The 22,155-nt window shown below is 57.1% G+C and overlaps 1 protein-coding gene across 5 annotated transcripts in view; it reads right to left on the minus strand.

Moving 5' to 3' along the window:
• TRPM2 (transient receptor potential cation channel subfamily M member 2) overlaps positions 1-22,155 on the minus strand; it is a 49,532-nt gene that overhangs the window by 21,142 nt on the left and 6,235 nt on the right. Inside the window, exons 2-13 of one of the 5 annotated variants that reach the window (XM_027079926.1) lie at positions 21,168-21,419; positions 20,307-20,395; positions 16,624-16,792; positions 15,226-15,406; positions 14,562-14,728; positions 12,832-13,012; positions 11,798-11,859; positions 10,508-10,708; positions 6,599-6,701; positions 4,160-4,281; positions 3,597-3,935; positions 1,380-1,517 (exon numbers count right to left, since the gene is read on the minus strand). In XM_027079926.1, the coding sequence (XP_026935727.1) occupies positions 1,380-1,517; positions 3,597-3,935; positions 4,160-4,281; positions 6,599-6,701; positions 10,508-10,708; positions 11,798-11,859; positions 12,832-13,012; positions 14,562-14,728; positions 15,226-15,406; positions 16,624-16,792; positions 20,307-20,395; positions 21,168-21,341 (1,926 nt within the window). In that variant the 5' untranslated portion in view covers positions 21,342-21,419. Of the gene's footprint in view, positions 1-1,379; positions 1,518-3,596; positions 3,936-4,159; positions 4,282-6,598; positions 6,702-10,507; positions 10,709-11,797; positions 11,860-12,831; positions 13,013-14,561; positions 14,729-15,225; positions 15,407-16,623; positions 16,793-20,306; positions 20,396-20,754; positions 20,864-21,167; positions 21,429-22,155 lie in introns of those variants that run through there. The other 4 variants (XM_027080096.1, XM_027080008.1, XM_027079849.1 and 1 more) reach the window with 4 other exon arrangements.

Genomic DNA, 22,155 nt, shown 5'->3' on the forward strand with positions numbered 1-22,155 from the left:
AGACAGCACAGGCTGCGGAGCAAGTACATGTGGCTCCTTCCATATAAACCACTGGGCTCACCCAGATCACAGGTAAGCCCTGCTGGTGGCCAGTTTCCTGCACGGGCCGGTAGAGTGGTCTGCTTACCAGGCAGCCCACTTGCCTCCCCAGAACGTGGACTGGACACTGGTGCTAGCACAGCCCTGCCAGCACGAGGTCCGGCTAACCTCATGCATGGAGCACCTGAGGGGGAGAGGCGGGGACCAGGCCCTCGCACGTCCCTGTCCAAAGCCGGGGTGCCCTGCCTCGGGGGCACTGCCAGTCCCAGGCACCAGAGTGGGGGCCCGGAAGATCTCATGGAGGGTCTCAAAGCTCAGCCCAGAGGCGCTGGGTCTGAGGGCAGTGCCAGCCCGGGCGAGGGGTTGGTGTCAGAGCCTGGAAAGCCGGGTTTGGCTTTTCTGTCCCCTGACCCCAAGGGGGTCTCTCGGGGGTCCTCACTGCTGCCACTGATCCCAGGAGGACTGTGAGGCCACAGTCGGGCCCAGCTCTGTCGCCGACCCCTCCCCCAAGCACCTTGCGTGAGGGCAAACCTCCCAGAACTATGGACAAGCGGGGAGCCACCAGAGCCTTTGCTGGGACCCTGGGGGGAGCAGGCTCTCGAGAGCAGCCTGGAAATGCCAGCACCTAAAAGCGGGGCCTCTCTGAGAAAAAATGACAGAACTTTACTTTCCCGTTACGAGGAGAGTCAGCTCGAACTAAAGGAAAGCCACACAGGAAGACTTGGGCCTGTGGTGCCCTGTTTCTCAGGGAGCTCCCCGGCAAGTCCCCCGCAGCGGGTGACGAGGCCGCACACAGGCCCAGGGACTAGGACCCGGCAGGCCAGCCAGCAGGCGTTCCCAGATGGCCTGCCAACAGCTCAGGGCAATGGCACCTGGGAAGTGCCCCTCTCAGTAACAGATTGTGTCTGAGACCCCCAACCATCAATGGAAAGAGAGGCCGCCCCTCCGGGGATGGAATTTGCCTGCAGAGCCTACAGACCGGGGGGGCAGGGTGGGGGGCCCAGCACGTGCGCTGACCACCAGAACGGGTGGGTCACAGAGGGCGGCCTGCTTGGTGTGTGTGCCAGGTGGGCCTTGGCCCAGACAGACCACAGGGGGAGACTACGTGGCACTCCTTTTTAAAAATTCTCTTCTTGCCTAGGGCCTAGGGCCAAGCTCTCTGTCCTCCAACCCTGGACACCCTGAGCTCCTTCTGCTGTTGTGGACACCCACTGCCCTCCCTGCATGGCCCTGTGCTGCGGACCAACCCCTTGCGGTTGGCTCTCTGGCCAGGAGCCCCAGCTAGAGCCCTGTCCCTGGTCCCCCCATAGCCATGCGTGCCAGGAAGCGGGTCTGGGTACCTGAGCCCAGATGATTTCTGCCAGCTCCCGGCGGTTCTGGATGATGGCCCAAATGAGCAGATCACGGACAGGGTCCACGGTGAAGGCCACGTGGCCTGAGGAACGCTTGTACAGGGACCGGAGGCTCACTCCCTGCACCTGGGGAGCAGCGGACAGTTAGAGCCTCACCTAGGGCCCCACGAGCATCAGAACCCCGGGGCCTATGGAGGGTCCCGAGCTCAGCCCCACCGTCCCTGGGGGATGAGCCCTGCAAGCTGCATTTCCAGCAACACCCAAATCTTTCTCATGCACACTGGGGTTTTTAAAGCACCACTCTGGAGACGTGAAGACACGCCCCAATAGTGCAATACCCAGTTACCTCCCACACCAATATCTGTAGACCTTTGTGGCTAGCCAGGCACCCCAACATTTCCTACTCTTATCTACTGGCATCAAAGCCTTCTTCTATGAAGTAAAATTCTAACACGGTCTGTTAATAGATTCATGCTGTGAGCTCCTCAAGGGAACCTACACCATGTCTCCTGCAGAGAAGGTCAGCAAGAAACACCAGACAGACAAAGCCATGTGTGAGTGGGAAGGCCCTGACCCCAGACACACTCAGCCTACAGTGATATGAGAACCCAGGCTTCCTGGCCCATCAGTAAATAAACACATCCTCAGACAGTCTGGAAACAATTCCCAGAAGCAAACAACACACTTCCCACATCACACACAAAACTGCACTTTCCTTAAGTTGATTTTAGAAATCGCCTGGAGACTCATCTTTATAAAAAAAAGAAAAATTAGTTCATCTTCTTAAATTACAGACATGGGTCTGTGTAAGCTTCCACTTGAGCACATTCCAACTGGACATCTTAAACACAGTGGAATCAAGAAAAGCAGAACTGTAAATATATAAAACCAAGCCACAGCCACATCATTCTCAGGGGTCAGGAAGAGCTCACACAGGACAATGGACAGATTTGCAAACCTGAAGGAAGTGGATAATTTTCTAGCAGGAAAAAACCAAAATCAAATATGATCTTAGAACAGACAGAAAACCTAAACATTGGGACCATCAGGAAAGAAAATGAGAAAGTTATCAGTTACTACCCAAAAAGGCACCGGGCCCTGATGGACTCCTAGGGGAGTCTGCCAAGCTTGTAAGAAGCAGTGGACTCCGGCCACATAAACTGTTCCAGGGCAGAGAAAGAAGAAAGGCTTCCCAATGTTTTTACAAAGCTAACATAAAATTGATACCAGAACCTGACAAATATACCCCCCCCCCCGAAATAAAACTACAATTAAAGACTTAAACATTCTGATGCAAAACCCTGAAAATATTGGGAATCCAACACCATACTGAATACATGTTACCCTGCAGTCGAGTTGAGATTCAAAACAGGAATCAAAAAATAAGAACGACCTATAATTCACCAAATTCATAGGTCAAAGAAGAGCAGTTCAACTCCTCAAAAGGCATCTGACAAAGATCGGCACTGAGGCTTCGTTTGTAAAAACTTAATAAGTCGGAAGAAGAGGCTCCCTCACATAAATACAAACACCAGCGTCGTACTTCGTGTCGAGAGGCTGCGGGATTCCCATCAAATAAGGATGCAGACTAGACAAGCCCCTGTCCTACTGTTGCAACACACATGCGTCTCACAGAGATACGCGTGGGACATGCTGACCTGGCTACACAGACACCGATTGCACCTGTGAGCAGGGCTCGGGGTACAGGGCACAGGCGAGAGCATTCTCCCCACATAACTTTTGGTACCATTGGAGGTCTTCAGAAAGGGAGAGTTATGGACTGAACTGCGTCCCCCAAATTTCATATGTTGAAGCCCCATCCCCTAATGTGACTGTAATTTGGAGATGGGCTTTCAAGCATGTGATCAAGGTTAAATGAGGTCATGAGAGTGGGGTGCTCATCCAACAGGACCAGTGTTCCTTGGAGAAGAGGCAACGATACCAGACACACTGAGGACAGGCCGTGTGAGGACAGGGTAAGAAGATGGTTGGTCCCCTGCAGGCCAGGAGAGACCTCACCGGAAGCCCACTGCCGACACATTGACCTTGACTCCAGGCTCCAGGGCAAGGAGAAAAATACGCCTGCTGTGTAAGTCGCCCCATCTGTGTTACGGCAGCCCAAGCTGACTTTCCCAGTGAAAATAAAGCCCGTGTTTCAAAGGTCCGAGAACACAGCGGTGCGCATGGCACACGGCCAGCACTCACACTGAGCTTGATGTTGGGCACCGCGAGCAGGAGGCGCGGGCGGTCGCTGGAGCGGGGCCGGGGGTACAGCGGCTGCGTAGAGTCCCCCAGGAGCTCCCGCAGCACCTGGGCCACGTGGTGCATCTGCACACGGGGCGCCGGGCGCTCGGGCTCCTCGGCCAGCGCCTTTTGCAGCTTGTAGTGGAACAGGCAGGTGGGCTCCAGGTTCTCGTACAGGTAGAGCAGCGTGTCCCACGTGACGAACTCCTTCAGCCGCACCCCGTTCTCCAGGAAGAGCTTTACGAACTCGGGCTTGTTGGCGATGAGGGCGGCCGTCATCATGGGGTACAGCTCTGAGGGCTGAAAGCGGGCCGTGGGGGGCCGTGCATGTGGTCATCGCCCCGCATAACCCTTATCTCAGTGCCCCCGAGACGGGGATGCCAGCGTCTCCTGATTTGGAAGGAGGAGACGTGCCAGCCGCGCTCACTGAGGGCAGAGCTGGGGTCTGGACGAGGCCACCTCAGGGCCTGCCCTTGTTCCGAGGCCCAGCACGCCCCTCCCCCGGGCACCCCCCACAGCCTCACCTTCCACTGACGCTCGTCCGTGAAGATCTCACTCCGGGCGATGTCCACGCGGTTCCACGCCACTGCTAACTTCAGCTGGTGGTCCCAGTTCTCGTGGCCAAAGTGGTCGTGGCTCCGAGAGGCTGCAGGTTAAAGCACACGCGTCAGGGGCTCTGATCTGGGCCTCCAAGCCACGCCCCATCTGTCAAAGTCAGAGAGGGAGGGGTGTGTCACCACCCGTCCCCATCATTTTAATTGAACAGATAAGGTCACAAAATCACCGCCATCCCCCACCCTTCCCCTGCACGCACCCTAATAAAATCCCTTTTCCTTTCAGAGGTAGAATCAGAGAATCTCTGGGTTTCTGTCACCACTCCCACTCACCCCAGCCCTCCACTCTGTCCCCAGCTCCTGGTCAAGCCCCCACCCTAAGTTTAAACTAGACACGGGTCTCTGAAAGGCAGGCATTTCAGATTCACACTCAAAAGTTGGACCACAAAGACCATCACATTTCCTTCCCTTGCCCTGTTTGCAAAACCACCACCTCACCCAGGTTCTCAGTGCAAGTATTTTGCCCAACTAGTTTCTGCTCTTGCTGGGTTAACATTTTAAAACATGGGTTGTTATTTGGGGAAAAAAAAAAAAGAACTTGGACCCTTACCTCACACCACACAGAAAAAGTAACCTGAGGCAGAAAATAAACCTAATATAAAAGCTGTGGCTGCAGAGCTTCCACAGTGAAACAGACGAAAATGTGCAGCTGGGGGAAGGGAGAAGATTTCTTGGGATGCAAAGAACATGAATCATAAAGAGAACAGTTAGTAAACTAAAATGCGTTAAAATACAAGCCTTCTGCTCTCCAAAGACACCTCGAAGGACGTATAAAAGCAGACCACGAGGGGCTTCCCTGGTGGCGCAGTGGTTAAGAATCTGCCTGCCAATGCAGGGGACACGGGTTCGAGCCCTGGTCCGGGAAGATCCCACACGTCGCAGTGCAACTAAGCCCGTGCGCCACAACTACTGAGCCTGTGCTCTAGAGCCCGAGAGCCACAACTACCGAGCCCGCATGCCGCAACTACTGAAGCCCACGTACCTAGAGCCCATGCTCCACCACAAGAGAAGCCACCACAATGAGAAGCCCGTGCACTGCAAGAAAGAGTAGTCTCCGCTTGCTGCAACTAGAGAAAGCCCGCACGCAGCAACAAAGACCCAACGCAGCCAAAAATAATAAAATAAATAAATTTATTGAAAAAAAAAAAAAGCAGGGCTTCCCTAGTGGCGCAGTGGTTGAGAATCCGCCTGCCGATGCAGAGGACACGGGTTCATGCCCCGGTCTGGGAAGATCCCACATGCCGCAGAGCGGCTGGGCCTGTGAGCCATGGCCTCTGAGCCTGTGCTCCGCAAGGGGAGAGGCAAAAAAAGTAAAAGGCCCGCGTACCAAAAAAAAAAAAAAAAAAAAAATCAGACGATGAACCAAGAGAAAATATACCCAACACATAGATCCGACACAGGATTTGTATGAGAATATGTCAAGAACTCATACACCTCAAAAATAAGACGACAAATAAACACAGACACGAGATCTGACAGACATTTCCCCAAGATGAGATACAGATGGCCAGGAAGCCCAGGGAGACGCAAATCCAAACCACACCGAGATCTCCCTTCACGGCCACCAGGAGGGCTGTAGCTTCAAAGACCGACAGTACCAAGTGCTGGCAAGGGTGCAGAGGAGCCCAGCCCCGCATCCATGGCGTGTGGACGGAGGCACAGAGAAGCGAAAGCTATCCTCTGCTACGACAGCCCCTGCTCTGCCGTCAGCGCTGGCCTGGGGCTGGTGTCCCGCCAGGGTGAGGGGCTGCTCAGCGCAGAGCAAAGGCTTCTGGGCACCAGGGATGTCTCAGCCATGGCAACACCGGCGGGAAGGGCAGGGTGGCACTGGCTTCCCTCCCCCACAAGAAGTGGGAGAAGAGGGAAGAGTGAAGTGTGGGCCCGGGGAGGACGGGCTGGAGGGCAGAGGTCAGACTACGGAGCAGAAGTCGGTCGAGAGCTCTGTTGGTCCTGAGGACCCCTGCGTTTGGACTCTGCCCTGCGCTGGGGGCAGAGGCGTTAACCATGAGACAGACGGTGGGGAGACAGGAGCAGTCTTCCAAGGCTCTTTCTTTCTATGCTAGAATTTTATGAGAAACTGATGACCACTAAGGGGTAGATCAGTGCAGGCGGCACTCAGATTTCAGGGGAGGAGGTAAGCTGAGAAAGGAGCCCGTTCCCCAACACTGGTGGTGGGTGCCCACCTGCCCAGGGGGAGCATGAGGTAGGCCTGGCGAGGTCCACCACCAGCTGCCCTCTGACCAGCGCATCTGCCCACGGGTGGCATCTCTGGCTCCTCTAGGCCAGGACTCAGGGTCCCGAACCCTCAGCCGGCTCCTCCCCCTTGTCCCCACTTTGCCTGCCCCTCACCCTTCAACAAGGCCTGCAGGATGGCCACATCCACGTCCTGCTGGCCATCCTTGCCTTCCCGGAACACGGTGAGCAGCTGCCGCCTCCGGACGATGTCTTGGATCTGCAAAAGATGGTCCCCACGTGAGGTGCCTCCCGCCTCCCCAAAGGCACCCTCAGAACCAAGGCCCTGGACACGGAGCCAGAGCCCCAGGCAGGAGTCCTAACTGCTTGTGTAGCCAGGGCCCCCCGCCCCCCCCCAGACGGTGAAGATGAAAGATGCATGAGGACCAAACACACGGTGTTTGCGAGTGGCCTGTGGGGTGGAAAACACAGCCCACGTGTAAAGCATCCTCACCTCACTGATCGGTCACTGATCAACACTCAGCATCACTTAACTGAAGACTTCTCCCCGGGTCCTCCTGCCTGGGGGAGGACCTACCCACCTACCTGCCCGTCCTTCCATCCATCTACCCGTCTATCCAATCATCTACCTACCTACCTAGCTATCCATCAGTCTGTGTGTGTATGCATGTATGTATGTAGGTACGTGTGTGTCTGTATCTATGTACCTACTGTTCACCCTACCCACTTGTCTACCTACTTACCTACCCTACCTACCTACCCACCCTTCCAATCTATCTATCTATCTATTATGTACCTATTTTATCTATCTACCTATCATCTATTGCCTATCACCCATCTAGCTAGCTATCACCTATCGTATCTATCATCTCTCAGCTGCCGTGTCTGCCACCAGTAGCTGCCCTGCCTTGAACCCTTCACCCTGAGACGGGGGGGAGCCATCCACCAGCTCCCCACACCCCCACAGCTTCAGGCCCCTCCCCCAGCTCCCGGCCGCCCCACCTGCCTTCCCACCTCCTTTCGCAGCCTGGCCATGCAGCTCCCGCCTCTGTACAGACCGCTCCCACCTAGAGGGCCCCTTGCACACCCCACCTCCACCTCTAAGACCCCAACCTCCCTAACTCCTCGGGGTCCAGCTTTCATGTCAGCTCCAAAATACCCCTGGTCTCTCTCCCCAACCCCAATTCCATCTTCCAGCTGAAATCGCTCCGGGATTTAACCCTTGCTTTGATTCACAGGATGAAGCAGCTACCGTCAGCGTGTATGTGCTGACCGACCACTTAGCACTCTCCCAGGTGAACTTGCTCCATCCTCTGAGTTGAAGTACCAATTACCCCTACTTTGCAGATAAGAAAACGGGATTGCTGAGAGAGGGCCAGCAACTCCTCCGACCCCAGCTATGTGGTGCTGGCCGCGGGCTGGCAATGAGACCCCCATGGCAGATGTCCACACCCGCCAAGGGCCACACCCAAGTACCTGCCATGGGGCAGACCAGCCCTGAGGTTTGTGGAGTGAATCAGCGATCACGGCTCTGGGGGTCCTCGCCCCACTGAATGAGAACAACCACTGAGGGCAACCCCCTGGCTTGAGGCTGGTGTGTATGAAACACCACTTTAAGGCCTCTACTTGGCAATGGATTGAAAACACAGGCCCCTTTAAACCTAGGCAGGTTAGATCCACTTCTGAGAACTGCCTGAATAATTTACAGACTAACTGAGGAAAGGCCACAGAGCCGGCCAGCCAATCCCCACCATGTCCATTGGCATCCGAGCTGACGCCAGCAGCGAAAACAATCTCACAGAACATTGGCTTCTAAGGAGGTCCTCTGAGGCCACAATAAGACAGACAAGAGCAGGGTCACTGTGCCGCCCACAAAAACCGCCTGGCTCCCCTCGGAGCAGGCCCGCTGCCCTCCCCCTCCCCAGCCCCCATCCGGGGTCCCAGCCCTCCCCGTGGTCTTTGGCTGCTGGGCACAGACCGTCCACATGGCCTGAAATTGGACGCGGTGGGGGCTAAGCTGCTCCACAGACGTGCCCTGAAAGGCACGTGTCAGGCACTTAAAACTGAATTTCCATGAGTTTTTACAGCCTGGCTCTAGCATCCACGGAGCTGGATGAAAGTCACAGACCCTGACTGCTTTGTCAGCCCCAACTTGTTGGGGAAACTGAGGGTCAGAGAGGCACTGACTGCCCCCATCCCACAAAGGATCCTGCCAGGAAACAGAGGTCAGGTGACCTCGGGGCGGGTGAGCCCCTGCCCCCGGGGCCCAGAGTGCGGCCGGACAGCAGGGTCGGCAGGACCACAGGGGCCGCAGGTGCGGCGGTTCTCCGCCGGCCAAGGGCTTCGTGGGTGATCAGGGCTCAGCCAGCGCTCTCCTTCACACCTACCCCCGTGGAGGCTGGGGCCATGGCCATGGGTTAGGGTCCCTCTGCAGAGCTCTGGACTGGGGAGATGGCCAATTCTGAGGTCCATTCCAAGTGCCCCAGATCACCCAACTGAGCCAAACAGCCTCCGAGTATGTGAGAGAGAAATTCCTTCTTTTCAGGACCTGGAGAGACTTCCTGCGCTATTTCTCCCCCCGGTCCACCGAGGACCCCGTCTATAAGGGACGCTAGCAAAGTCTACACCCATCTGTAACCAGTGTTATCTCCCACTGTAGCTATGAAAGAGCAAATACCAATGCACTTTAAAGCAGAAATACTGAAATGCAGGGCAATTATGGTCCTGGGCCGTAACAGCCATGGTCTCCCTGGGTCAGGAGAAAGGACCAAACCAGAGCTCTTGGGGGTGGTAGCACCCACGAGGCTCACGGCTCAGGAGCTGAGGGGATGGGCAGAAAGCGAGGCCCCAGCGCCCCCAGCCCAGCCCACAACCAGAGCAGCCCACTTTCATCCAGTTCATATGATGGTGTTCCAGAAAATCCCTGGAATCCGGTGGGCTAGTTAGAAAATGCCACACTTAAAAAAAACAAAAGAAGGAAAGAAAGAAAAAAGACAATGAAGAGACCAAGCTAATGGTTCGGATTCCGGCACAGCAAAAGGCCACTAGTAGATGAACATGACATCCGAACTGCCTGAGTTTGGTCAACAGGGATGAACCAGAGTTCACTTCTAGGTTCTGATAAACGCACCGGGCTTATGTCGGATGTTGACAGCAGTAGAGTTGGGTGAAGGGCGGACAGAAACCCTCCACTACCTGTGCTGCTTTTCCACAAATCTAAAATTATTACAAAACAAAGACAGAGAGAGGACAGGCCGGCACGTGAAGTAAAGCTGAGGCCGCCCTTCCGACGGTCTCTCTGTGCACTTGTCACCGCAGGGTCATGTCCCCAACTCCCTGTGCTTTCACTCAGCACCTCCTGCCCACAGGGCAGAAAGGATGCCCGTTTTGGGCGTAACTAGCTCCCTCCCAGGTCTCAAGTCTCCAAACCCCCTGGAGATGGGGGGGTCCCCCGGAACACTGGTCCCAGGATGGGCCCAGCCTCCGATGCCTCTATCTAAGGGTGCACGTGAAGCAGCCCCCAGATCACCACATGGTTCCCGGAACCACGCATGGGCCCCCACCTGGCACGTCTGCCCGCCTTGCCAACCCCAGAAGGTCTCCATTAATCTCCCCAGTGGCGTTGAGGTCACCAGGCCTGGAGGCTGGGCCGGATCCTGCCACCCACTGCCGTCCCTAACAGCGCCCCTCTGCCGGAATCTGGGCTCCCCACCCCTCTGCCTCCCCCGGGGCCTCAGCGCCAGCCTCCTGCCCGCCCAGTGCAGCAGGGTCCTCATGCCCTGCGGTACCAGCCCAGGCCCGGAGTTCTGCAGGCTAGAGGCTGAGCACATCCTCCCTTGAGGACAGCCTGCTGCCTCAGCTGAGGGCTTCCCATCTGCCCTGGGCCCACTGCCTTCCGGGCTCACAGCCCCCCACCTTCTGCAGATCACTCCCGTGCCCGCCCCAGGCCCGCTGGGGTCCCCGTGTCTGGCTTTGGCGTGCCCTGGTCCCGCTTACCAGGCTGACAGCGTCTAACCTACCGGCTGCAGGTCCACGCCTGGTGACTGATGCGCCCGTGTGCCTCACCTTTTTGGTCCACTCCACAATCCTGCTTTCGGTGAAGGTCTCGAACATCTCCTGGAAGAACATGCCCAGCTTCTGCTGAATCAGGGAGATGGTAATCTCGGAGATGGGCAGGCTGGCCACCTGGGCAATGACGTCAGCCACTCGTCCCGAACCCTCCACGATCACGCATGGGGTGCCGTTGGTGATGGCATTGTAGATGGTCTGCAACACAGGGGCTGACCGTGAGCCCGGGACCTGACTCCACACCCGCACGGACACCTTCTAATACAGAGATGCTCAAACAGAGTTGATGTCTGGCTACTGAGAAGTTTACAGAAGCCATTTGCTTGGTAGCATCCCACTGCTCGGAGGAGAAAGTGGCTAATCCTGATGTACGTGGGATACACACCCGATACGCCACCTCCTTCAGGCCTATCACTCAACACCACTGTCACGAAAGGTTTGTATGTTTCCACCCTTTGATGTGTGAACGGAAGCACCATCTCCAGAAGGAGGGGACACTGCCAGAGTTCCGCCCCCTCGTTAACCAGGACATCGAGGGAGACCCAGGGTGAGCAACCTGAGGAAGGGGTTCTACCCCGGCAGGAAGGACGCCCTGTCTGGGCGATGCTGCAGGAGAGCCATGGTGGGAGTGGGGACCAGACGCATCCCGTCCTCCCAGGGACCCCAGGATCCTGCGCTGACCTCCTGCGGTTACTAAACATAAACAGACACTTTCGATGATCCCATAAACAGAACGTCATGCTCTTGCCCCAGATCTGCAGGCCGTAATGTCGTGTGTTACTACAGCAGAGGTCAAGTTGGCCCGCGTTCCACAAGGGAGGCCCATTCCACGCCAGAGAGTGGGTTCTGAACAAAGGTCCACGGCAGCATGTCACAGCCACTGAGGATCCTGCTTGACATCTAGCTGCTGGTCCCACAGGGCTGAGGGGCAGCCGAGGGCTGTACTTTGAGAGCCCCGCCCGGGAGTCTGGGTGCAGAGCTGCAGAAACCCCCCATGGGCTGCCCGGGGGTCCTGGGAGGGGGGCATGGGCTCCACCCTTGCCCGAGGCCCCTCTGGAGCCCCTCTTTCTTCTGTGCAGGTCAAGCCCCAGGGCCAAAGCCAGAGCACCCCTCCTGCGGCAGGGCCACTCAAAGGGCTCTGACCCCCCCACCCAGCGGACAGGATCCCTGTCCCCTCTTGCTGATGACCCCCCTGCGGGGCTGGTGACAGCACTTGGGGCAGTCGTCCCACCTGCAGCAGGACTTGACCCCCAAAAGCACACCCCGCCCCCCCCAGCCAGGACTCACGTGCAGTGTGCCGGGTCCCCCCTCCAGCACCACGCAGACGATGGGGATTTTGATGGCCACACCTAGGACGAAGCACAGAGCCCAGTTTAGGATCGTGGGCGCCCCACCCCTGCCCGCTGCAGTCCCTTTCTGGGGTGGAGGGACGGCGAGGGCTGTAGACCACCCCCAGCGGGTCCGCTCTGCCCGGCTGGCCGCCGCAACCAGCCTGCTTTTCCCTGCAGCCCTTCCGTGGCGCCTCGAATCTGGGCAGGGCTGGGGACATGTCAAGCCAGCGGGCACCAGGCATGGCGCGGGAGCACGGCGTCACAACTCCGTCCTCTGGCTAGCCAGCCCCACCCTCAGCCTTTCATCCAGCCTGGCAACCAGGAGGGCTTGTGACGATTCTAGAAACTTCTTTCCCTGGGAAGCAAACATTCTTTCCATGAGCCCACATGGTCTCGCCGTCCCCACACACTCACACACCCCCAACACTCCCCACCCAGCTTCTCTTGGTCAAAACAAGTTCTCCAGGTGTGGTCCCAAGGCCAGCAGCATCCGTGTCCCCTGGGGGCTGGGAGATGCAAGTCCTCACTACCCGGACCTGTGAATCAGAGACCCTGGGGGTGAACCCATACCCTGGGGACCCCTGATGTGCAAAGAAGCTTGAAAACCTCGGCTCAAAGGTGTCCAACCAACCTGCAAATCCTATGTATTTGACCTCCCAACACCCCAGAATCCATCCCATCCCACCCACAAGGGAAGAGATGTCAAGGTCCAAGCTTTGACTACCGCACACTCTGATTTCTGAACTGAGACGTGTTTGTGATGTAAAGTGACCGTAGAATGCTATGACTTCAGTGCCTGCCCGAACTTTCCTTCTGCTGGTTAAAAGGGACGCAAGAAGATGAACCCCTGAACGAGTGTGTGTTCTGACCACGCCCCCCCCAGCACCCCACCTGCCGAATATCCTGGTCACGGCCAGCGGAGCCCCAGACACCTGGACCAGCCTGCTCCCCTCTCCCCCCCGAGCACCCTGGAAAGCGTGCCTCGCTCACCTCCCCTTTCCTTGGTCTGCTCCGATATGAACTTCTCTAGCTTCGTCCTCAGGGGAATCTCGACGCCGTAGCGGCCGTGGGTCCCGTCGTCCACAAGGATGAAGTGGGAATGGTTGCTGTCCAGACAGGTCAAGTGCCCCTGGCCGTCCTCATCCATGATGTACTCAGCTGGGAAGCCGCCCTGGGGGTGGAGAGGTGGGCACGGACAGACGGAAAGCTCTACATCTTTCCCACCAAGAACAGGCACTCCATCAGGCTGGATAAGTGACCCCCCCCAAGATGTCAGGCTCTAATGCCTGGAACCTGTGAACGTTCCCTCATTTGGAGAAAGGGTCTTTGCGGATGTGATGAGGCTAAGGGTCTGAGCCTGGGAAGATTAACCTGGATCATCCAGGTGGGTCCTGAATGCCATGACAGGTGTCCTCAGAAGAGGGTGCAGAGGAGAAGGAGGGGGCCATGTGACCAAGAGGCAGAGACTGGAGTGATGCGGCCACAAACCAGCAGCTGGAAGAGGCAGGGAATAGCTCCTCCCCCACCGTCTCTGGGGGAGCCTGGCCCTGCCGACATCCCGATTTTGGCCGGGTGGTACTGGTCTTGGAGTTCTGGTGTCCAGAAATGTCAGAGAGTACATTTCTGTTGCTTTAAGCCACCAGCTCTGTGGTCCTTTGTCCCAGCAGCCCCAGGACCCAGATCCAGGAGGGGTGGCTGCCGGACCCGCGCACACGGCCCCTGGCGTCCACAGAGGATGGCAGGTGGTATCGCAGGAAGTCTTCTGAACTCGAAATGGGGAGACAAGTGCAGAGTGATCTTGGAAGTCAGCCAGTCTCCCGTGGCCTCAGATTTCCACTCCGTATGACAAGCTTTCAAGACAGAACCGGTCCCGTCCACTAAGCACATCTCTGACGCTGACACAAAAGGACAAGGGCCGAGGGGCAGACTGGCCCGATGACAAGCGTCTGTGACGGACACAAGGAATCACCTGCCAGAGGACGCTCTCCCCAGGGAGTGAAGGCTGCCGCCGCCGGCCGGGAAGGGCAAGGGCTCGTTCATAACTCACCCCTCACGGGGCTGCTATAATCACGTCTCCTCAGCAAGTCAAGGAGACCTGTCATTGGGGCCAGTGTTTCCCCCAAACTTTCCTGACTCCATGAAGTAGGTGGACATGCGCTCATTATGTCACATCTACCGTCCTCCAAAATCTCACTGAATGAATCGAATGATCTTTTCCACTCACATCCCCACGTTTAAGCGATCGCTTCTCAGGGCTGCACCCGGGTGAACGGACGCAGGAAGGCTCTGTCTTCAGTAGGGGAACCAGAGTGCTGTCGATTCTGGGGCTAGAAGGCCAGGCCCTGGGATCTGACACCCCAGATGCTCACTAGCTGCGTGCTCCCGGCCAAGCTACCGCCTTCTGCAAAGTCCATTTCTCATCAGGGAGGCGTCAGGAGGAGCCCCTGACCAGTGGCGGCTCCAGAGACTCTTGTGTGGACCCATCCCGTGATCTCAAGGGAAGGTACCAGAACCCAACCAAGGTAGCTACTCGCCTGGGGTCACCAGGCTCCATGGCGTGGGGGCTTGAGCCTGGGCCTCCTGTGTCCCTGTCCAGCCACTCCCCTCCACACTGCGTTCACCCTGCTGCCCAGGTGGTGGCCTGTCCGCTGAGCACCCGCTAGGGTCCTACACGCTGCTGCGCCCCACCCCCGCCCGCCCGGGAGCAGCCCCCAGCTCACCGCGGGGTGGATAAGGCTCTCCCGCTTGTGCAAGGTGCCCCACGTGGCGATCCCGATGGTGACCACCTCCCCTTCGTTGTAGCTGCTGCTCAGGCTGAAGACGCGCACCGCCTCTCCCACCTGCTTCATCACGCCCGTGTGGGACCCCCCGGTGATGATCCAGGCCCCTGGGAAGGAGCAGAGGGCCCTGCCACGCACACGGCCAATGCCCACGCCCTGTGCGTCTCCGGTGCTCACTGCCCCACATCTGCAGACCCTCTACCCCAACCAGGGCCTCAGGGAAGCCCCGCCACGATCACGTCCTCCTGCGGCAGCTGGGAGCCGCGGTTCCCCGCGTTGCTCAGGCGGGGGCGGGGACAGGACAGGACCCCCGTCGCTGACTGCAGGCCTTGCCCTCTCTCCCCACCTCCCTGCTGCATCCCTCTGTCCTGCTCTCGGGAGCACGGCATCTCAGAAGTGTCTCTGAATGTGTCTACTTCAAAGCATCACTAGTGGAGAGCCAACCAGAGCTGCGTCGGCCGCCACGCGCAAGCCAAGCACGGCGGTGGACAGGGGGCGGTGAGTCTGACCGGACATCCCCCCCCGGCCCGGGCCTGGCCTCCCAGGGACGCTCCCTCCCGCCCATCACTCCCAGGCCTGAGCCCCTCCTGTGGTCTGGTGCTACCTGTGGTCTGGGCCACCTTGACCAGGCCTCTTCGGAAGACGCTCTTCAGCCTGGGCTTCATGTTGAAGTCCTTGGCCCCGCCCGTCACGGAGATGAGAAGGTTGGGGACGTCCAGGCCCCAGTGCTGGGTCATGAGGTGGTAGATCAGGCTGGAGGGCGTGTCCTGGGACAGGCGGACGTACTGCGGGGAGGTCAGAAGACCCCAGAGGGTCAGGGAGCGGCCACCCCCGCCCCGGAGCCCAGCCGTCCTGCACCAGCAGTGTCTGGAGCCCCAGCTGGGCGGGTGGACGCTCACACCCGGGTCCAGACCCCGCGAGTAAAAGTGGCCACACCCGAGCGGACACTGATTGAGGGAAGGGGGAGGCTGCCCGGAGGAGACCAGCCCCTGGCCCCTGTTTTGGGAGCACCCCCGGCCTGAGCCCCATGCCCAAGTCCAGTCTCTCTGGAAGGCCACGCCCGCCATCACCTCCACAGGGTCTGACCAGCTGCTGCCCACCTGCCCCGCCCCCATGCTGCAGAAGACCACCTCCCCCCTCCCCGCTCCCACCAGTGCTCCACAGAGGACGCCCCTCTCAGATTAAGCCAGCTGTGCCTGGGGGGGCCTGGCATTGCCCCGACACTGGCTCACGAGGGGCAGGGCTTGGGGCCAGTGCCCACCCCAGCCCGACCCTCCTTGTTCAGTCTCTTGGGCCAAGTGGGCAGCGTCCGCGACTCAGAGTCGTCGAGGGAAAAGGTCACACCCGGCTAACAAGAAGCTCAAGGTCCCAGAACCCCAGCACAGAAATAAGTGGCTACACCAGACCCTCCAGGACAGTGCGGCCCAAGAGCTGCCACGGAATCCTCCGGAAGGCTGCTTGAGACCAGGGTGGCCGGGCCTCCGATTCAGCAGGTCCGGGGGGGGGTCCAAGACTCTGCTTGGAGGTACTGCTGGTCCAGCGATCCCTCTGAGTCTGCAGCAGCTGGGAGCTCAGCGGGGCCTGGGCCTCCGGCTGCTGCCGCCCTCCCTGCCCTCGTGCTCCCGGGCAGGCCTGGGACCCCGCCCCCCACTGGCAGGACTCTCGCCTCTGCTCCTGGGTCTCACCCCATCCTCGAGGTCCTCCCCACTGCCCTCCCTCCCCCCCCACCCACTCCCTCCTGGCAGTGACAAAAGCCATCCAGGCCACCCTGCCCACACCCTGCAGAGCACCAGCAGTGGCCCTGCCTGCTCCCTGAGGGCACCGTGTGTCTCCCATTCACCATGCGAGCCCCACCCACTCCGCCCTCCGTGCTGGGCAGGTGGGCTCCGCCCCAGGTTTCCACCAGCCTCCCACTCCTACCCCAGGGAGTCCCAGCCACCTCAGTCACCCACAGTGGGCTCTGGTCCACAGTAAGAGCAACGGAGTCACCATGGAAACCAACCTTTCCCACCTTCTGGCCCAAGCCCGTGAAGACGATGTCACCAAAGGCGTCTGTTGGCATCTCCTGGACGTGCTTTTTCGGGTCCCACTCCTTGCCCTGGAAGGCGTGGGGCCTGGTGGCCTCCTCCAAGTGCTGTTCACGCATGTAGCCGCACTCACACACCACCTTCCTGCAAAGCCACTCGGTCACCAGGGGTGACCAGCGCCTGCCCCCGCCCCACTGCGAGCGTCAGAGGAGGCCCAGAGGGGTCAGGACTGGCGGCCCAGCAGGGCGAACGAGGCACCCCAGCCGAGAGCCGGTGGAGACACACAATCGTCAAACTTCTAAAAACTAAAGACAAAAATCTTGAAAGTCGGAAATGACACCTTACCTATTAGGGGAAAATAATTCCAACAACCGACTTTGAATCAGAGCCAGAAACAAGTGCCAGAAAGAAGTGACACGACATTTTTCAAAAGACAAAAACTACCAACCCAGAATTCTACACCCAGCACAACTATCCTTCACCTATGAAAGGGGCGTCAGGACATTCTCAGATGAGAGGAAACCAGGGAACTACCCCAAAAAGGCTGGCCAGAGAAGGGTCTCTAAACAGAAACAAAACGTTATAAGAAGGAATTTTGGAATATTAAAAAGGAAGAAAGAGCAATGGAAAGAATAAAAGTATGGGTGAATATAGCACATTTTCCTCCTCTTGAATTTTCTGAAGTATGTGTGATTGTTGAAGAAAAATTGCGCCATGATCGAACATAATTCTCAGTGCATGCGGACGAAATTTTGTAAATAATTATATTATAAATGGGGAAAGGCAAAGTGTTGTAAAAGGTGGGACTGTTTCTACACTTGATTCAACGTGGTAAATGTCAACACCAGGAGACTCTGATGAGTTTTGGATACATCAGTAGGTAAGTAGATGTCAGTAACACGCGATGAGTTGTGGATATATAACGTAATACCTGGAACAACCACTAAAAAAAAAACAGCTATGCAAAGAGATACGGTCAAAAACAGCATAGATAAATCAAAATGGAACTCTAAGAATGATTCAGGCAACTCACAGCAAGGCAGAAAAAGAAAAACAGAGAGAAATGTAAACAAGAAAATACAGTGGCAGACTTAAGTCCTAATATATCAACAGTCACATTAAATGTAACATTCTAAATACACTGATCAAAAAAAAACAGAGACTGGCAGAGCAGGTAAAAAAAATAATAAGACCCAACATTTGCCGTCCACAAAAACCTCACTATAAATATTGTGATGGCGGCCACTTTGCTCCTCAGCAGCAGACAGGAGGCAACTATCAACACACACCACCCGAATGGATGTCAAAGGCATCCTGCTGAGTGAAAAAAGCCAATCTCAACAGATCACATTGTGCATGGCTCCATTTATATGACATTCTGGAAAGGAAGCAGTTATAGGGATGAGAGCAGATGAGTGGTTGCCAGGGGTTACAGATGGTGGGGAAGAGGAGGTGACCGTGTAACCACTGGTGGAACCATGGGATCTACCTGTAGTATCTTTGCAACTTCCTATAAACATATAGTTATTTCAAAATAAAAAGGTTTAAAAAGCACACAGTGCAGGCTCCAAGCAGAAACTTCTGGGCACAGGGCTAGCACGATACACGTGGTCCCCCAACGAGAACGCCCGGCTACCCCTTTTCAACTGTCACCTCCTCTCTTGCCTTGTCTTCGTGGGTTGAAATCGTTTTATCCCTTTACGGCTATTCTTGGGGGTTGCAGGAGAGAGAGAAGACAGCGACCGTGTTCTTTACAGCTTGTTTAATCGGAAATCTACACATTTTTTTTAGAGTCCTGCTTTTGCTAGTAACAAGTGACCTGGAAGACTAGATATAGATGAGACCAAACCAAAAAAGTCCCAAAGCAGGTGAAACCTGAGCCGATGACATGGGAGAAACACAACTGGCCTCAGAGAGAGAAAACAAGTTTCCCTGCTGCTTCCGGAGTGCTTGTCCGCAGGGGCTTCTGACTCTCAACTTCTCAATCGTTAAATGGGAAAAATAATACACTGTCTGACCTCGAGCTTGCAAAACTTGTGAGGGCCAAATGAGGTCCTAGATGGGAAATAATGTATAAAATTCGTGTAGGTTAACTAACCGTGCAGAGAACCAAGGACGGGTTAAGACGGCCATGGCCCACCCTGTACCTCAGTCTCCTGGGCTCACTTGGGTGCCCTTTCTCCACCCACAAGGCACGTCCCTGGCTACCCCTGGTCCCACTGCTTAGGCCGGGGCCCCCAGGGCTGGGAGCACAGGGCCAGCCATAAGGAACTCCCAGCACGCCCCGTACACCTTCCTCTACGACCCCTAGGGACTCACAGGGCTCTCTCTGAGCACCTCGTGTCAGCTCCTCCATTTACGGAGGAGAGAGCTGGGTCCGAGGCGGGAAGGAGGGTCAGGACGAGGACCACTTTTATGATGATTTATGACCGACAGTGATGCTGTTCCTGGGGTCCTGGGATGTGCCCAGGGTGTGATCACAAAAAGTGCCCCATGTGGGAGTTCACGCTCCAGCTTGGCCCAAGGCTACCCAAAACTTTCTCATAGGTTCTAACAGTTAGCCTAGAACAGACCCTTTCCCTCCTCTCTCTCTCTCTCTCTTTTTTTTTTTTTTTTTTGCGGTACGCGGGCCTCTCACTGTTGTGGCCTCTCCCGTTGCAGAGCACAGGCTCTGGACGCGCAGGCTCAGCGGCCATGGCTCACAGGCCCAGCCGCTCCGAGGCATGTGGTATCTTCCTGGACCGGGGCACGAACCTGTGTCCCCTGCATCGGCAGGCAGACTCTCAACCACTGCGCCACCAGGGAAGCCCGAAACCTATTTTTAAAAACTAAAACTGGAGACCTCAGTGCAAAGCACTCTCTGCATACTGTCGGGATAATCGGTGTGAACTTGAACTCTGATTACCACCAAGTACTTTGGAGGTTGCCAGCCTTGAGGCCGTCATCTGGAGCACGGTGGCCACTTCCTCTGACGCGAGGGTCCTCCCCTACCACCCCCCGGGGAGAAAGGAGGGCTCTCGTCTGAAACGGAGCCAAGCTGGAGCGTGAACTCCCAAACGGGGCACTTTTTGTGATCACACCCTGGGCACATCCCAGGACCCCAGGAACAGCGTCACCGTCGGTGACCATGCACGTCTGGTTCCAGATCATCGTCCTCTTCCATCATCCCCGCAGAGGACACCCTTCCTCCCTGTACTGTTCACAGTCTCAGCTGGATGCTGGCCATCTGTCCAGAAGGGAAGTAATAAAGTAACTCAGACACGGTCAGAGCTCAGAGAGGACCACAAAGCCACACGATTGCAGTGCCATCGGCAACTGGCGTAAAAGGGAAACACGGAGTGTAGTGGGGGAGAGAGGTTCCATCCCAGGGTGTGGTCAGGGAGGGCTCCGTGGCAGAGGCAGCGTCACCAGGTGACAAAGGAGTGGAAGTAAGAAAGAGCGAGGCCCATTTGTGGCACAGCGCAGACGAGGGTGTGTCCGGAGGGGAAATGCAAACACGAATCAACCCTGTTTGTGGGGTTGGAAACACTCCGAGCATCCCAGGCCGGTACAGACACGGGGACTGTCCCCCGCTGAGGCCCCTCGGTCGGCCCTGCTCTGCTCAGCCATTCCACGTGGCAACAGGGAAGGGGCCGTAAACACAGAACAAGCCACTCACCCAGCATCGGACAGTCTGGAGCTTTCCACAAAGTACATGCATTCTTTCTTCTTGATATTCTCAGGAATCCATGAACTAAGGTTTCCTTGCTGAGGGTTAAAAGGGCACTTTGAGATCCTGAGACAGTCAAATCAACACTCTTCCAAAGACCCCATCCCACACCTCACTCAGACCCGCCTGTGCGCCCTGGCACACTTCAGGGGTCTTTCTTCAGAGATGGGAGACCGAGTTCTCCCCATCACCTGCTGGAGGCCCTCAGGAGCAGATCGGGGAGGGAAGAGTGAGCCTGAGGAATCGCTTCCTCCTGGGCCCCAGGGAATGTCCACAGCCCTTTACAGTTTATAGGTCAATGTTGCCTATAAACTGGGAAGCACTGTGCTTCCAGGTTGGGACCTTCCTCAGGAACAGCGTGATGTGGTGCAAAGGCGGCCGATGAGTGTCAGGATACCTGCCTACGTGTCGTGGGACTGCGGGCTGAGACATGAGACACCCTCCTCCCACCCGACCAGGGGCCGTGACATTCAAGTGTCTCCAACACAGGCCTGCCGGGGCTTTCCGTGAAGCCAGCCCGGGACCTTCCCTGTTGGGAGAGGACATGCAGTCACTGCACAGTGATGTGGGTGGAGGGCTTTCTGTGAGGGTTGGCCCGGGACCCTAGTGCCTACCCAGCACTTTCCCAAGCAGACCAAGGACAGGAACAGTCCCCGGGCACAGACCCAGCCACCCAGCGCTCTCTCCAAGTCCCCTCCGCTAAAGGGCCTTTCTGGGCTGGAGCCCCCAGCTCAGCCGGGTCTCTGCCCTCCCTGGGTGTTCACTGTACCCCACCAGGGCCCTGGCAGACCCGGTGACCCCCAGACCTACCTTTTCACAGTTGCCGAAGGGGTACTGCGACCTCCTGCTCCTGCAGAGACTGCTGCTGCTTTGCCGGAGGTTGGGGACCATGCCCAGGTCAGCCACCCTCCTGGGCTGCACCCCGAAGCCGTCCTCCTGCCTGGAGCCGGCTCCATCCCGACGCCTCAGCATGGCCGGCTCCATCCCGACAGCCCCACCTTGGCTCCGCAGAGCAGGCTCTGTCCTGCTCCCTCAGAATGGGCTCTTCTCTAGCCTGCAAGGCTGAGGGGCCTGGAAGGGAGGTAGGAGGTAGATGGGACCCAGGCTGAGCAGGTGAAGCTTATCAGTCCGAGCCATTAGACATTTCAAGGAAAACTTAACAGCAGAAGCAGAGGGGAGCTAAGCGCTGATGCAGTAAAAAGATAAGACGACCATGGTTTTCGTTCTTGAGATCAAGGAGACCTCCCCAACTGCACATGCACAGAAGAGTTCCTCAGGGGTCAGAAAGGGAGAGGGCATTAGCCCCTAATATGTCCTGTCAACCTCCCAGAGACCCTCGCACCGGAAGCCATCTTGGCTAGAAGGTCTGCGCGCACACAGGGAAGGGCCCCGAGTCAGCCCAGATATGGGAAAGAAGCAAGATGATTGGCCAGAGGAAAACAAAGACCTGGAAAACGGCCCCATATAAGTGATCTAAGCCACCTCGTTGCACGTGACTCTCTGAGCCCAGCCGTGTGTCTATCTGCAGGTATTCTGTTCTTCATGAACTCTTTCCTTGCCTCACTACTTTCTGTCTGCTGATTCCTTTCTTCAAAGCGGACAGGAACCAGGGTGCTGACACTAGCCACTAGTCCCTGGTGGTCTGGCAGTTAGGCTTCGGCACACTCCCCACCTTGGCCCAGGTTCAATTCCCAGTCAAGGAACTGAGATCCCACTTCAAGCTGCCACACCCCACAGCCACCCGAGGTCAGAAGCAGCCCATGGGGGCTGCTGCAGTGGATCGGGGGAAACGAGTCAG

The sequence above is a fragment of the Aethalodelphis obliquidens genome, unplaced genomic scaffold (assembly GCF_003676395.1).
Source record: "Aethalodelphis obliquidens isolate GAN/ISIS:26980383/991018 unplaced genomic scaffold, ASM367639v1 scaffold1, whole genome shotgun sequence".
In the NCBI taxonomy this organism is placed as follows: domain Eukaryota; kingdom Metazoa; phylum Chordata; class Mammalia; order Artiodactyla; family Delphinidae; genus Aethalodelphis; species Aethalodelphis obliquidens.